This window comes from Eutrigla gurnardus (assembly GCF_963514095.1).
Source record: "Eutrigla gurnardus genome assembly, chromosome: 8".
In the NCBI taxonomy this organism is placed as follows: domain Eukaryota; kingdom Metazoa; phylum Chordata; class Actinopteri; order Perciformes; family Triglidae; genus Eutrigla; species Eutrigla gurnardus.
The window spans coordinates 11,984,834-12,000,824 of record NC_139922.1 but is presented as its reverse complement, the minus strand read 5'-3'; the positions used below and the strand labels follow the sequence as shown (position 1 = coordinate 12,000,824).

Here is a 15,991-nt window from a genome sequence, read left to right as displayed (position 1 = left end):
CCCTAAACAGTCTCAAGTCAACACTAAACAGTCAACTCCAGCTTCATATTTGACAATTCAAGAAATGTACACCAATTTTTACTTCAGCAAGAAAGTAAATCATTTCTGAAAGTTTTAAACATTAAGGTACATGCTAGTAGTATTACATGTGTCAGCCCTTTGCCCATGTATATTTTACATGTTAAGCATTTTCCATATCCATTTTCCATATTTCACGATGATCAGACTTTTAGCTGCATATTAACCATACAACATTGATTGTACACAGATGCCACACGACTGGGAGGAGGTGCGAATAATAGTGATCCGTCCAGGGCCGATTCCGACAAGCAGCCCATGTGGAAACACCATCCCAGATGATGACAGACTCACCGTCTCCCTGCCAACTGGAGCCAGGTATGTGACTAAAACACATACATCTCACACACACACACACACACACACACACACAAAATCGTTGGATGTCAACTGTGTGCTGCTGATGTGTTTGCTCCAGGTTTGTTGTCCCTCGTCAGGCTGTGTGTCTGGAGAGAGGTGTGACCTACACCCTTCGCTTTGAGTTCAGACGCTATCAGGATGCCAACAGTATCCTCAACGGAGCGGCTAATGCTGTCCTTCTTGTGGACTCTGTGAGATTCATTTCCTTTTCCAGTCCTCTATAATAAGCATTTGAATCTGAGATTGCAGTTTTCATTCCACAAATGAACATCTCCCTCCCTCTCCTTTTTTGTAATTTTCCTGTTCTGTGCATCAGATTGCCTTGATACCACGCCACTCCTCCATGGAGATGTTCAACGCAGGGGATCCAGCCTCGAACAACAGGAAGCAGACTTTTGAGCGCTACCGCTGTCACGAGGGGGCGAAGAGTATAACACGCCCCCTGATGAGTGACACCTGTGCCAAACTAATCACCAGCATGTCGGCCATAGTTAATGACGGGGCACTGCGTGAGTTAAAAAGGCCTTATTGCGCCCCGTTTGAATTACGTTCATGATGTGCAGTAGGCTGCAGGGTTATATGACCTATACCCTGACCTCTGATTTCTCTGTGGAGGAATAGAAAACATTATTAGGATCAGATAAGTGAACTTTATTAATTACATTTTTGACATGTGGAAATAATTTATTGGTACATATTTATTCCAATTATTTTCAACTTATTGTTTACATGATTTCCTTACAGAAAAAGTGAACAAAATTGTCAATATCTGGTTGACTTTAATCCACAGATCTATGCAACATAGTTGGGCGATCTGTAAAAATAATAAGTTAATTGCATCAGATATTTTGCAGTTTTCAGCCTTTGTTTTTTCCTTGTTGCCAGAATTCAATGTTCAGGATGTAAGGGTTCAGCGACTTCATACCTGTTGTTCTCTGTCCTGCTCCAGCATGTAATTGCGATCCTCAGGGGTCCATCAGCTCCATGTGTGATGTCCGTGGGGGCCAATGTCACTGCAGGCCCAATGTGATTGGTCGACGCTGTGACCAGTGTGCTCCGGGAACTTTCGGCTTTGGACCCTCAGGCTGCATAGGTGAGAAACTCTGGGCTTTTACAATTTTACCTTGAAATCCAGACCTGTTTATGGAGGATATGGAGTGTCATTTACACTTCTACTCTGATCCGAGTCCAAATATTGTTTCAACTTTCCCTGGAGGGACGTAACATGCAGACACTGCTCCAGCTAATAAAGCAGTTCTAGTGGAAATGTTTGAATCAAAGCTCTTGTGTGTCACACACTATTGACAATAAGCATTTTTGCATGTGTTCCTTTATTCTTTTTAGTTATATGTAAGTATAAGCTAAGTAAGCTGAGTTTTGACAAACTTTCTGTGCAGTGCCTCTGATGAGTGACATGCTATGCTACTAGCGCCCTCTACTGTCCTTCACTACACAATTGCAAATCCAAAGCCCCTTTACTTAATTATTTATTCATCACCACTCTTTTTACTTACACTCTATGATTCCCACTTCCTCCTTCCTACTTCATACCTTTCGCTTTATCCTTTTTCTCCCTCGGTGTAGCCTGCGGTTGCAGCTTGGAAGGCTCTGTGACCCGACTTTGTGACAAGTTCACTGGTCAGTGCCAGTGTCGCCCCGGAGCGTTTGGTCAGCACTGCGACGGATGCCAGGCAGGTCATTGGGGCTTCCCCAGTTGCAGACCCTGCCAGTGTAACGGACACGCCAACCAGTGTGACCAGAGGACCGGAGCCTGCCTCAATTGCAGGGATGACACTGGAGGAGACAAGTGTGACAGGTAACGTTTACGTGTGAAGGTGAACATGGAGACCAAACGTTTAAACATAACATATCATTGGGATAAAGAAAGGGACTTTGGAGAATCAAAGTTTAGTTCCTTCCATCCTCTCTGATTATATAATAACAGTGTGAATATGATAACTATAGGCCTGTGCTCAACCAAAAAAATCTTAATTGCCTAACACAAAAAGACCACTTTAAAAAAAAAAAAATCTGAAATGTCTAACTAAGTCATCAGTCATATGTAATGCAGCAAGAAAAACTAAGACCAAACCAGCCGATCAGTCGACTAAGATGCGGCATCCCTAGAGAACTGGGAAATTGCATTTATGCATAATTGGTTGTCGTAAAGTTGTTGGTTACAGTTCACAGAATGTTTTACTACTTTGTCATTTCTGCAGGTGTGCAAATGGTTACTATGGTAACCCAGTTTTGGGCAAAGCATCCAGTGGTCAGTGTCGCCCGTGCCCCTGTCCAGACGGCCCCAACAGCGGACGCCACTTTGCTGCATCTTGTTACCAGGACAACCGTAACAGACAAATAATCTGCAATTGTAACCAGGGTTACACAGGTAAGCCTAAGAACACAGCAAGATAGCATCAATAAGCACTGCTGTTCCTTAATACAACTGCACAGAGTTTCAAGACTATTGTTAAGATATTTTTTCATGGAAATAAATGTTGCTTAAAGGGAAATGTTTAACCTAATAGCGGTGCTGGAGGAAAGGTAGTCATCAAAATCACTAGGAATCACCCACTGGGGACCATGAATATACATCCCTCATTGAGTCAACCACTGAGGTTATCCTCCCGCAGAGCAGCTCTCAAAATATTAGTAATATAACTCCAATCTTCTACATTACGTGACCAAATAAAGACAGTAACTCAAATGAGGTAAGAATGGTGTTCCTCAGTGGGCTATGGTTTATGGTAACCCGTGTAATTTCCTCCTTCCTCTGTATTACTGGCACAGGAATTGTTAAACGCTCCGGGGCGACCATTTTTAAGCGTGAGTAATAATGGTTGACCCCCATCCCTTACCCTCCTCCTCCTCTATTTGCCTCCAATCCTCCACTTTACAAATGCTACCCATGCATGGCTTCAGCACCCCTCCCTTCATCGGTGCTGTGCCACAGTGCGATCCTGCCCATGTGTGAGACCTGGCTCAAAAAATAATGTCAAAACCTTTCCAACGTTTTCTGGGCCTGCCCTTTTTTATATGGCACTAAAGGGACAAATACGTGTCCCTAAATTATACTATGAAATTATATTTGAAGTGGTTAAATGATTTTTAAAACAAGATTGGAATCGGGTCTGTGAAATCATTATTTTTGGGTGATTTTGTCAAAAATGTGGTCTTCCCACTTAAAAGAAGTACTCTTCAAAGGAAGAGATTGTGAGGAAGGGTTTATACACAGGTCATTGGATTCTGAGTCTGGGTCAGCTTCTGTCTCTTGTCTCTGAACTGTCCATCTTTATCCATGTATGGAAAGATATTGGGAGGTGGTTGAGCAGTCATATAGCGATACAGCCATTCTCTTTCCCTTTGCCCCCTCTCTCTTTAATTCCTGTCCTTCATCCAGCCTTTTTTGGATGTCTTCAGGTTGTCTGTCCAGTTTATTCTTGTGAATGTGATATCTAAAGAACAGCTGGAGGGAATTTCATTACATCTGGCACAAACGTTGATTGGACTCAGGGTCTATGGTCACTGTGACCTCATAAAACATGTTGTTGGCAATAATTCAACAATTCATACACTGATTATGACAATTTCACACAAATGTTTAATAAGACAAAAATGATGAAGTGATCCAATTTTGGACAGACATAAATGCAAACTGCAACTTGACTGGTCGGGGGAGACATTCAACTGGGAGGCGGTAGTTCTGTAGCTTCTTTAGTCTGCCAGCCCTTTACAACCCCCTTCCTTCTTATTCCCCATTTCTCTGCCAGACTCAAATATGCCAAGTATGTCTTCTATTAAGACTTACCTGAAGGGAGAGCAGATGAGATATAAAAGTATGGGAAAACAGCCAAACTAAAATAATGGTTCACTGTACTCCTGACTATTGTTGAAGCTGTGTTGTTCAGTATAGCAGTAGCTCATGACGGGTATGATACAGGTGCAGCCAATCAAATAAACTGATGCACAATGTTGGACACTGTTGTAGTTACATTTGTTTCTTGAAGCAGACATCATGGAAAATCACAGGATCTAAATGACTGCAGGCGAATGTTATAATCTATTAATGTAATCAACAAGTATAGTAATGTCTTGCATAATCTCCCGAAGAAGGGTATGATGACAAAGACACTAAACTAATGAGAGCTGGTTAACCCAACCCCATATGTGATGATGTATGATGAACTAAATTCTAGTAACATAGTGTATTAATATGCTAGTGTTCATGCTTTGTAGAGATGGGTTAAGCTATGTGTTGGACTAATATGTTTCTGTCATTACAAGTATCCACTGAAAACATTTTAGTCCCAGTCTTCAATGAGGAGGGTCCACTCATGTCGTTGTTGAACTAAGATTACCTGATGATTGTGCTGTAAATTCACACCTACAGTTCCCTGCTTCCTGTTGTTTTACACACCCTAAAAACAGCTTGGAAAACCCTGTAGAGCACTTCATGCATTCTTGTTCCAGTTACAGTATATTTCAGATAAAATGAAAGTAGCAATTATCATACCGCCGCCCTCCACTTTTCTTATCGTAACTCTTGTTCCCTTTTCTTAATGCTTACCAATTCAGGAGCCCGATGTGAGGAATGTGCTCCGGGTTACTATGGCAACCCCTCTCAGCCTGGAGGGCGCTGTCAGCCGTGCGCTTGCAACAACAACATAGACATGTCAGACATGGACGCTTGCGACAGGCAGACTGGAGAGTGCAGGAAATGCCTTTACAACACCGAGGGACCCAACTGTGGCATCTGCAAGAGCAGCTATTTTGGCGATGCTTCCCGTCGCAACTGCAGGAGTGAGTGTTGAGTAAATTCTTCAAAAAAGAAAACGCATCGGCTTGCATATTAATGTTGTGTTAAAACAAAACCAGTATCATGATGATGTGTGCCCTTTTTTTGCCCGTCAGAGTGCACATGTAACTTCCTGGGTACTGACCGTGGCCAGTGTATGGAGCGTGAGGACTGTGTGTGCCAGCGTGCAACAGGGCAGTGCCAGTGTCTACCAAATGTCATAGGTCTGACATGTGACCACTGCGCACCCAACCACTGGAACCTGGCAAGTGGGATGGGCTGTGAACCCTGCGGCTGTGATCCCAACAACTCAGTCACCTCCTCGTGTAATGAGGTAGGGTGCACTTGGATCTGGAAACATTCAAATAAGCACATCCCATGATGCTGTAGAAGTGTAAAGTACCTTCACATTCATTCACTTTGACAAAAACAAGAGAAGCTGATGTGTCATGCTTCTCTTTCTCCACTCCGCTATGCAGTTCACTGGGCAGTGTCAGTGTCGTGATGGCTTTGGCGGGAAGACCTGCACAGACTGTCAGGAGAACTACTGGGGAGACCCTGGGACACAGTGCAGAGGTTAGAAAACAAAAATACAGAAGGCATGCTTTGGAAATGGTGTAGATGCTATGAACATGATGAAGAGACCAAACGATTCAAGAGATGGGTTGCACAATACGTCACAAAAATACACTGAACACTGAAGCCCAGTTCCCCTAATAACAAAATTAGCTTTAGGTGGAGAACTTGGTACCAAAGGCTAACTACCATAGACTGTATACGTATAAGAATGTAGTCACTGTGACGTCACCCCTAGAGTTCAGCATGTTAGCCATCACCTTCTTGGTTTTTGGCCGTCCCCCTTTTTTTTTGCTCCCAGAAGTTACGAATGTAGAGTTAAGTACAACCAAACCAGAATGATAGAATAAACTTTCATGAACTGAAAACACACTGTGAAAGGGTTGAAGACAAAAACACGGACAATACCATGGTAGTGACCTAAAAATCACAAGGTAGCCACACCCTTAAGCATACCCTGCTTCAGACATGGGACAATATAAAAAATTCATGTCACGATTATCATGACAAAAATAATGAAAGTGATTCAAGACATTATACCGATTATCAGAAATATGTGCTTGAACCATTACTTTTTTTTTAATGAACATCCCTTTTTAGTGAAATGCAATTAAATAATCTTGAGTAAGATTGTCATAAATCACAAGGTCTCCCTGCATAAATATATGACAAATAAATGTATTTTCTATACTGCGTTTTGTAAATCAGGCTCTACTTTTCACTTGTCTACCATGTTCCCCAGCTCACCAGTGTGAAGCCTTGTACCAGCCTCTTTTTTGCAGTTAAAAGAGATACATAGGTGTAAACAAGTGAGATTTTCTCATAATAAGCCTGATGCTCCATTCACTGCACTGTCCCTCCTTCTCCTTCTCTCCCACTGCAGCGTGTGACTGTGACTGGCGTGGCATCGAGACCTCTCAGTGTAACCGGGTGACAGGTCACTGTGTTTGCCAGCAGGGGGTGTCAGGTGTCCGCTGTGACCAGTGTGCCAGAGGCTTCTCTGGACAGTTTCCCAACTGTCAGGCTTGTCACCAGTGCTTTGGGGACTGGGATCGCATTGTGCAGGTGCAGTTTCATGCAAAAGAGGTTATCTAATCCTCAATCAGCAGAAGCCAAATGTGAAATATTGAATAACTGATTATGAGTCAGCCATAATCTTTCATTCCACAATGTTCTCTCATTACCAGGACCTGGCAGTGCGCACCAAGGCTCTGGCAGAGCGTGCCCACGAGATACAGACCACTGGGCTTACTGGGGCGTATGAGAAGGCCTTCAGAGACCTGGAGGAGAAACTGGCACAAGCTCAGGGCATTGTCAACACACGCAACGCCACTGCTGCAGCTGTCGCTACCCTCATGGAGCTTATTGAAGATCTTAGGTACAGATGTTACATCTCACTGCATTTTAAGAGTTTCCCAGATATAGAAATATCCATCTAATGTAATTACTTCTTTCCCATAAGGCACTATTGTCAAGAGAATCAAGAAAAATCTCTTAACCCCATTAGTAGATTTATTAAATTTATGTAAAATAGGATTACAATTTACATCCATCAACAACGGCATGTCTTTCCCTGCAGAGCACAGATCGGTGAGACAACTGACACGCTGAACCGCCTGGAAGGAGACCTAACAATTGTCCAGGACAGCAACTCTGAGGCGAGCAAGGAGCTGAGTGCTCTGGAAAGAGAGGCTAAAGAACTAAACCTCACTTCAGAGCAACTACATCACCAACTGGATATTCTTAAAAACTCCAACTTCCTAGGTGAGAAAAAGAGGGAATATAGATCCTCATTATTCAACCATTCACTCTCTTACCTCGGACCTTCTGCTGCTGTCAGCTTTAACTGCCCACACTCTCTTCCTACTCAAAATGCCTCACTGGCAGCATCTTTAATCCTTATCATCTTCCCCTGGTCATGGCTCCATGGTTTCCTTTAGGTGCGTACGACAGCATCCGTAGTTCCTACAACAAGTCTCGTGATGCAGAGCGGCGTGCCAATGAGTCAACAACCACCAGGCCCAGCACAGTCAGTCAATCTGCAGACACTCGCCGCCGTACCGAGCGCCTCATAACCGCCAAAAAAGATGACTTCAACCGTAAAAATGCCGCAAACAAGCGTGCGCTTGGAGACCTCAACACCAGAGCGCAGGGCTTGGACTTGAAGAAGATCAATGAGAAGGTTAAATTACATTCTTCATTATTTGAAGCAGCTTTTAGCGTTGATAAAGGGAGATAGCATTCTTGGTAGCTACCTCTTGAGTGCGTACTTAAGATCTGGCACCTGGTTGCTACAGTTTTAAATAACATGAATACCATTGCAACAGCCCAAACCTGACATGGCAGTAACTGCTACTCGACTAAGCTAATTTTATTTCCAATCCTGACTGAATGTCAGGATGTTGGTTTATCAAAAGTAATATTTTCTCTATTACAAATAACTAGCTAAGTAACTTTACCTTTAGCTAAACCTATACTTGACTGTCTCACTGGCTTTCTACTTGCTTTTTTCTCTCTGACAGTTTCAAAGAAATTATACATTTCTGAGATAATATTCTTATTTATATGAACAAAACATTACATTCTGGTCTTAACCCAGTATTGACCACATTTGTTACTTATTGCGTGATGATTTCCATACAAATAAAAGTAAATCTCATTAACCTGTCCCGACAGGTTTGTGGTGCCCCGGGCGATGCTCCTTGTGGGGAAAGTCCTTGTGGGGCTGCAGGTTGCCGCGACGATGAAGGGAACCGTCACTGTGGAGGACTAAACTGTAATGGCGCTGTAGCGGTAGCTGACAATGCCCTGGAGAGTGCCAAACACGCAGAGAAGGAGCTGAATAAAGCTATGAGAGAGGTGGAGGGACTCTTTACAAAGGTATGGAGCTCAGGTTAAAGCTGAATCTAAATTGCAAGTGTTATATCTATGTACTTGTACTTGTCTGTACTTTTACAAAACGTGTCTATGCTTTTATTTTCTTATTTTAAACTCAACTCTGTGTATGATAAGCTAACCTGCCTTAAGGTAACTTGCCTTGCCTAGATTTTATCACATAAACAATTCTTTGAAAATGCCATCAAATAAACACATTTATGGTGAATAAGTGACTGCCAGTCTTTCATGTCCCCTGTAAGCATTTCTGCCTTTCATTCAGGTGGCAGACGCCAAGACCAAGGCAGAGGAGGCCAAGGGTAAAGCTCAAGCTGCTCTGGACAAAGCCACCGCTACCAAGAACAAAGTGGAGCGCTCCAACAATGACCTGAGAGACCTCATCAAACAGATCAGAGACTTCCTCACTCGTGAGTTTGCTGAGTTTATACATAATATATTTTGCATGTACAATTAGCAAGTTTATGCTACTATGTGTGTGTGATACTGATGCCTCTTTATAATCTACGGAAGTAAAGGAGACCATCAGTTTGGCTATTTTATTTCTTAGTAATCTACCACCTTGTCAGATAACGCACAAAATCAGAGGAAATCATGTAGGTACACCAGAAACTCAGACTCCAATGGGGTCTCTGGCAGGGACCAGCCCACCACGGACAGACCCAGATCCAGCTTCCCTGCTGACTTCCATCTGCAGTCGGAGCTCCAGCAGGAGGTGGAGAGCTCCTTGCCCACCAACAGTGGTTCCTCCTCCAGCTGCTCCACCGGTCCAGTCCTACATTACTAGAGGCCCAGGCCGTATTGCTTGGCTTTATATTTTCTAAAGGGGTTCTGGTACTAACCATACTACTGCTTTTTATCTACAGGGACCGCCAAAATCAACACAAAAGGAAATTTCCTCTTAAATGTTTAAATGTTCTGAAAGATAGAGTAGAATAGTTATGTTGGCTGTTAATCAACCCTCCTATGTCAACCTGCCACTTCTCATGTCTCCCTCTCAGAGGAGGGTGCAGACCCAGACAGCATTGAGGCAGTGGCGAACCGTGTGTTGGAGCTGTCCATCCCGGCTTCGCCCCTCCAGATCAGACATCTTGCTGATGAAATCAAGGAACGGGTTCGCAGCCTTTCAAATGTGGATGCCATCCTGCAGCAGACGCAGGAGGATGTTCGCAAAGCAGAGCAACTGCTGCTGGATGCCAAGAGGGCAAGGTAGTCAGAGAAGAGCCAGACTGAAAACAAACTATTGAAAAGCATTTGATATTTATACACCCGCTTATCGTTGTTCAGGCACAGTGCTGAGGGGGTGAAGACCACAGCAGAGACTGTCAAACAGGCCCTGATGGATGCAAAGACTGCCCAGACTTCAGCAGAGAAGGCCATAGCAAGAGCCAAATCTGACATAGGGGAGACTGAAAACCGACTGGCACAGGTAACCCAACCAAAATAATCCAAAAAGCATTGAGCTGTGTTCATAGTGGTTAACTGAGTAAGAGTCTTACTGGTGTGTCGTACAAATAGCCATATCTGTACAGGTTGTAAGGGGTTTTACCCCAGCTGTCCTGACAATTTACCAAACCTTTTACCAGCATTAAAATGTGATTGTTTAATGTTCGGTTCTCAGCGGACTCAGGTCATGCCACTGCACACACGTCCCAAAAGTGAAGCTCAAACATCTTGATTGCAGGCTGGAGGCTGGCTGTTTGTTTAGGCAGTATTCAATTTGATTCGCAGTAGAGCTTTCCATGAGCAGAGCACACATTTTAAACGTCAATTTCACGGCAATTATGTTCATTTAATTGTGGGAAGCCAAAATTGTCGCGATTAATATTCCATTAATCGTGCAGCTCACAATTAATTTTTGATTCAGTCTCAAAATCTCATCAGTGTTGTTTTCTGCCACAGCAGGCAGCTGTTTCCAGAGGAAAAGCTCTCATAAACCCCTGTACACGTTCTACTCAGGACCAAACAGCAGACAGACACATAATTACATCGTAACAATAATACATGATGCTGTAGACAGGCTAGTGGAAGAATATTACATGTTTTCTCAAAGCTTGTGTTCAATGTGCATTCAAAACACACAGACCAAACCAGCATACTGGCACGAGGAAACCATAGTGCTTAATCCAAACCCTGCAATGATTTATTTCAGAAGGATCAGAATCCACTTTACATTCTCTCCTCAGATTGAGTCGGAGACATCCAACAGCGAGAAGGACCTGAATGATGCCATGGACCGCTTGGGCACACTGGGACAGGAGATCAATGCCCTGAAGACCAAACGTGCCAACAACAGCATGGCAGCGGCCCGAGCCGAAGAGACCGCAACCATGGCACGGGACAAGGCAAACGAGGCCAAGCAGGTGTGTGTCTGTGTGAGTTTACGCACACTTTTCCTTGTTAAAAGCACACACGGCTGTTAAAGAAAAACCTCTCTCCTGTCTCGATGCTCAGATTCTGGACGGCCAGCTGACAGATAAATACCATGAGGTGCAGCAGCGGGTTGACACAAAGGCCAAGGCTGTACAGGATGCCAAGAAAAGGGCAGAGAGCCTAAGAGATGAAGCAAAGGAACTGCTGAGGGATGCCCAGAACAAACTCCAGAGGCTAGCAGGTGTGGAACAAATCAAGAGATATGCAGGGTTAATGTGTTTGCATTTCTTTGGAGGAAAGAAGGACACAATGAAGGACACAATTGTTGAAAAAACTAAATTAGAAAAGACATGAGACAGAAGGTCAACTACTAATTTACTTGTAATTTAATAAATACATAGTCTTTATGAAATAACCACATGGTTTTGTATATTCCTGTGTGAATTACATCCTTGACAAATGAAAAGTACTGAATATGTTCTTGTGTATAAAGAAGTAAAATGATGATATTTTCTGAGAAATGTGTGTAAGTATATGCTTGTTATTATCTATTCAGACAAGGTTACTGTGTATCACGATATCTCAATATATCATTTCACCTTGATATGATTCCATTGAAGGACGATGAATGATGATATTGAATTATCACCCAGCCCTACACACACACACAGAGAGACTGACTGACTCAGGGAGACATTACTCCACTATATGTTTAGATGGCAAATCATTGTTTGCTGCTAAACTAATGCCCTGAATTTTGACCTTGACCCAGCAGTTTTCTGTTGGCTTGATTTAAGCCAAGCTATAACTAATATGACAGTTTTATCCTGGTTGAACCGTGAGGACATACAGATTCAATTAATCAAAATTCAGAGAAACCCTACAAGTTATCTGACAATGTTTTGAGAAGCTCTCTCTCTGCCAGAGAGATGGGAGGCTCTAACAATTCAAGGTGTTCCCTCAGTTTTAGGGATCAACTGTGTCAAAATCAGCGTCCTGAAGTAGAATAACTTTCTCTGTGTATGTCTGGCTGTTAACAATCGGTGATATCCCTGCTTCCCACAGAGCTGGAGAGAAACTATGAGGAGAACCAGAGGAGGTTGGAGGGGAAAGCTCGTCAGCTGGACGGCTTGGAGGATAAGATGAAAGCCATCCTCAACGACATCAACAAACAAATCCAGATCTACAACACTTGCCAGTAACTCACTAGTCCATGTCATCAAAAACAGGTGCATCATCGTATTATTCTGGCATTTTTTCCAGATACACTAACTGTACAATAGACTTTGGAGAAACAATGAAAGAAGGGTGGTATTTTATTACTCTGCGCGTGCATTTGCATATTGTGTGTGCAAACTGTCTTTTAAGTATGAATTCGAAAATGGTTGGTATCATATTTATATATATACATTGTCTGATATCACATATTTTATTTTTATTTTAATTTGTGCACATTATTGTTGTTTTGGGCTTTCAAAATAATCTGTGTTCAAATTTGTTTTTTGAACATGAAAAGTATATTTCAGAAAAGGTCAATAATGTTCACATTTGGGTGGAAATAACACATTGCAAACAATCTGTGGTTTAACAAGTTATTGGGTTGTCTGTGTCACTACTGGAAGTATTTGAAGTATATCTGAGCTGTGCTCATCACAAGAGGACTTCATTTCAACTGCATTGGACAGTGTCTTCTTGCAGTATGAAACACAACAACGTTTGAGGACATAAAATCAGAATGACAATCTCTTCATATGTATCTGGGTGTCTTTCCTTTTGTAAAAAGCACTAAAAAAGTAAAGATGATGAGGCTTTAATCAATGTATGTTTTCAGATAAGCCAAAAAAGTGGATCCTTTTCCCTGTGTAGTTTTAAGGACATACTTTTTAGTACTATAGAATGGAGGGATGAACAGGTTTATTGCATTTATATGGATTTTAAATTTATTTGTACCAACTGTGGTGCCAGGAATGGCTTTGTTTGTATTTTGTCTGCCTTTATACAAATGACAGGGAAAAATGGTATGATCATTTATATGTGAAACTAAAATGGGAACTGCTTGAATCTGCCAAGCCAATAGATAAAACCAGCACAAAAAACACCTCTGCCTGGACTAGGAGGATGGCTGGACACTAATATTACACAGGAATAATGTAATGAGTGCAGTGTAAGCCAACCAAGTACGCTAACAATGTGTGCTAGCAGCACAGTTGGAGAGATGCTATTATCTATCGTCCATCGGTCTGTATGAGGGTGAACTTTGGTCCAAAGTGAAATGTCTCTGCAAATGTCAGTTAGAACTGATGAAACAAGAAGACGTGGACAAGAGTCCGACATGTTCTAATGTGGTCAATGTCCAGAGGGTCTTCATTTGGGTGACAAAATTGCACCACCCTCGGGACAGACTTAAGATATTGTTAACCCAGGGTTAACTTATGTGATTCACACTGCACCTCTACTAGCCCTGGGTGTAATGTCTCTAACACGTGACTAACGTATACATTCTAGAGAGACGCGTGGCTACTCTATAACAGATTGGTTATCAAAAACGTGACACAAATTCCATTGTTTAGTTTAGCACTGTTTCACACTGAGGACTTCCAGCCTGGTGTTTAATCAATTTTCAAGGGGAAACGCTGCAAACTGGAGGCTAATCCTGCTCCAGAACAGGGCCAGCAAGCTCTCAGCTAAATTCGGGTTAGGCCATATTGGAATATGCCATGATCAAGTGTGAAACAAGCATTCAATCCAACACCATTCATGTGAATGTAGGTAGTGTGTTGAACCTGCTACAGTGAGGCCGCAAGGGATGCTGAAAATAAACAGCCGGGGCAAAAAGTTGACACAATCAACTTTTGGAGAAACACAACCCAACGTCATCTATGTCCTAGCTGTGCAACGCAGCCACGGGGGAAGAAAAGATCGAACTAAGTCGTTGCTTGATTTTAAAGGCACAGGAGACACAGGCTTGTTTGCTTTCTTGCCGGGAGTTAGATGAGAGGACTGATAGAACACTGTAGGATTCATATGATGCTACCACTAGCAGTCTGTTAGCTTAGCTTAGCATAAAGACCGGAATCAGGGTAAAACAGATAGCGTGGCTCCGTTAAAAGGCAACGTTAATGAACCTCCCAACAACTCCAAAGGTCACTAATTTACACATTTTAGGCTATCTCTGACTTCCGGAAGTCTTAGGAATATATAAATGCATCGGTGTCACTACAAAGTTGACTCCAGCAAGTCCCTATTCCTGCCCCAAAAATAAGTTATAGCACATAACTCCTCGTTATACCACAACTACAGCAAACGAGAAATAATGTGTTGATTACTGAACATAAGAGGTGCTGGTTGGGCACCTCATTTTAACATTTGCATAGAGACAGGCTAGCTGTTTCCCCATTTTTCCAGTCTTTATTTTTTAACTGTATCCTATAATGCACAGATTAGAGTGGTATTGATCACCTAACTCTGGTGTCAAAATGTTTAATTATTCCTTGTAGTCATCAATAGGATTCATTTTAACGAATGCCAAATGTGTGATGCACAGATTGTGAATGTTTGTATCACATGTACTGTGGTGGTATATGGGATGAGATCTGCAGTAATGGATGCCTCGTGATGAAGTACTCAGACCACAGAATGGACAGCGTTTAATTCTGCCTTATAGTATGCCAGCGTCTTGGATATTTACCCATATACTATTTGCATGACAATTCGTGTGTTTCAGGAAACATAACCAAAAACGAACTTTGTACACACATTTCCCCCCGATCAGCTGGCATCCACATCATTTTAATAACTAATTGCCAAAGCTTAAATACCAAAAGAAGCTTGTGTGAAGGACGACCGTGTACATTTTTGTGAATAAAGGTTTGATAACTTCACAATTTTTCTTTGTAGAAGTCTTTTCTGGGAGCATCATATTACAGTATCCTTGATACTGTCCCATTTTCTGACCTTGCTGTCTGGTGGCCTGAATGTGCCTGTGTTCACAAGATGTCCTATTTCTGTTTAGTGTTCTGCAGAGATGCTTTCGAGTGCTTTTAATTTAACAAGTTCACAATTCTGCATTTCTGATAATGATAAACATATTAGTAGCCAATTGCATTGCATGTTAGCGATGGAAGTGAGGCTGCGTTAGTAGTGACATCGAGGCCACAAGGTAGCCACGCACTAAAGCGTACCTTGCTTTATGATCTACACAAAAATGGTTTACACAAATAATTATATAGGAAGTAAAAACATATGCAATCTGGTGCTTCTGATACTAGATATAAATACAACCTGATATACAGTGAAATGTGTTGATTTTTTAAAGGTTATTTTCAGGTTATAATCAGCGCTGTGTGATTATTTCTTGGGATGCCATGTGTGTTGTCACGCTCCACCACGGGAGTTGCACAGGTCTGCATCATCACTGTCAACATCACTGTAGACTCAGACGATGACACAGGGCCCAGGATGCCATTCGGGACATGTCCCCCATCTAAAAATAGTAGGTGTCTTGATGTATTATGGCCACGGCCCTGTCGGCCCCCTCCGCAGATGGGTAAAAATGATCTGTGGGAGTATAGGCCCATATAAATAGTTGACATATGAGCACCATTGAATGTTGACTGGAGGATCCGGGATGGTCTTCAGCTGAAGCAGAAGTTCCCCCAGTCCATTATGGCCAGAGCTCCAGAAACCAATCAGTGTCCCTACACTTAAACACTATCCTGCCCCAGGTTATCTGTGTGTCTGTCAGTGTGTAATGATTCAAAAACAACTGTAACGACAAATATATACATGCTTCAGGATACTATCAACCAAGATATGAAAGGTTAAAAAAGAGAGGAATCAATAGGAAAGGCCTCACGATTAGATTAAATGCAGGAGACACTTTAAGGCCCTTCTTCTTGCTTATCCAATGTTGTTAAG

General features: G+C 42.4%; 1 protein-coding gene across 2 annotated transcripts in view; it reads left to right on the top strand.

Annotated features, from left to right (window-relative positions):
• The window catches only part of lamb2 (laminin, beta 2 (laminin S)), a 41,589-nt gene extending 29,121 nt beyond the window's left edge, over nucleotides 1–12,468 (top strand). Inside the window, exons 16-36 of one of the 2 annotated variants that reach the window (XM_084015584.1) lie at nucleotides 269–396; nucleotides 497–629; nucleotides 755–947; nucleotides 1,388–1,531; nucleotides 2,023–2,254; nucleotides 2,658–2,827; nucleotides 3,229–3,264; nucleotides 5,014–5,238; nucleotides 5,350–5,567; nucleotides 5,713–5,809; nucleotides 6,693–6,874; nucleotides 6,997–7,187; nucleotides 7,389–7,573; nucleotides 7,750–7,991; nucleotides 8,486–8,689; nucleotides 8,967–9,111; nucleotides 9,703–9,910; nucleotides 9,989–10,130; nucleotides 10,888–11,064; nucleotides 11,156–11,315; nucleotides 12,140–12,468. In XM_084015584.1, coding sequence (XP_083871710.1) covers nucleotides 269–396; nucleotides 497–629; nucleotides 755–947; nucleotides 1,388–1,531; nucleotides 2,023–2,254; nucleotides 2,658–2,827; nucleotides 3,229–3,264; nucleotides 5,014–5,238; nucleotides 5,350–5,567; nucleotides 5,713–5,809; nucleotides 6,693–6,874; nucleotides 6,997–7,187; nucleotides 7,389–7,573; nucleotides 7,750–7,991; nucleotides 8,486–8,689; nucleotides 8,967–9,111; nucleotides 9,703–9,910; nucleotides 9,989–10,130; nucleotides 10,888–11,064; nucleotides 11,156–11,315; nucleotides 12,140–12,276 — 3,549 coding nt within the window. In that variant the 3' untranslated portion in view covers nucleotides 12,277–12,468. The remainder of the gene's footprint in view (nucleotides 1–268; nucleotides 397–496; nucleotides 630–754; nucleotides 948–1,387; nucleotides 1,532–2,022; nucleotides 2,255–2,657; nucleotides 2,828–3,228; nucleotides 3,265–5,013; nucleotides 5,239–5,349; nucleotides 5,568–5,712; nucleotides 5,810–6,692; nucleotides 6,875–6,996; nucleotides 7,188–7,388; nucleotides 7,574–7,749; nucleotides 7,992–8,485; nucleotides 8,690–8,966; nucleotides 9,112–9,702; nucleotides 9,911–9,988; nucleotides 10,131–10,887; nucleotides 11,065–11,155; nucleotides 11,316–12,139) is intronic. The other variant, XM_084015585.1, reaches the window with a different exon arrangement.
• The last annotated feature ends 3,523 nt before the right edge of the window (nucleotides 12,469–15,991 follow it).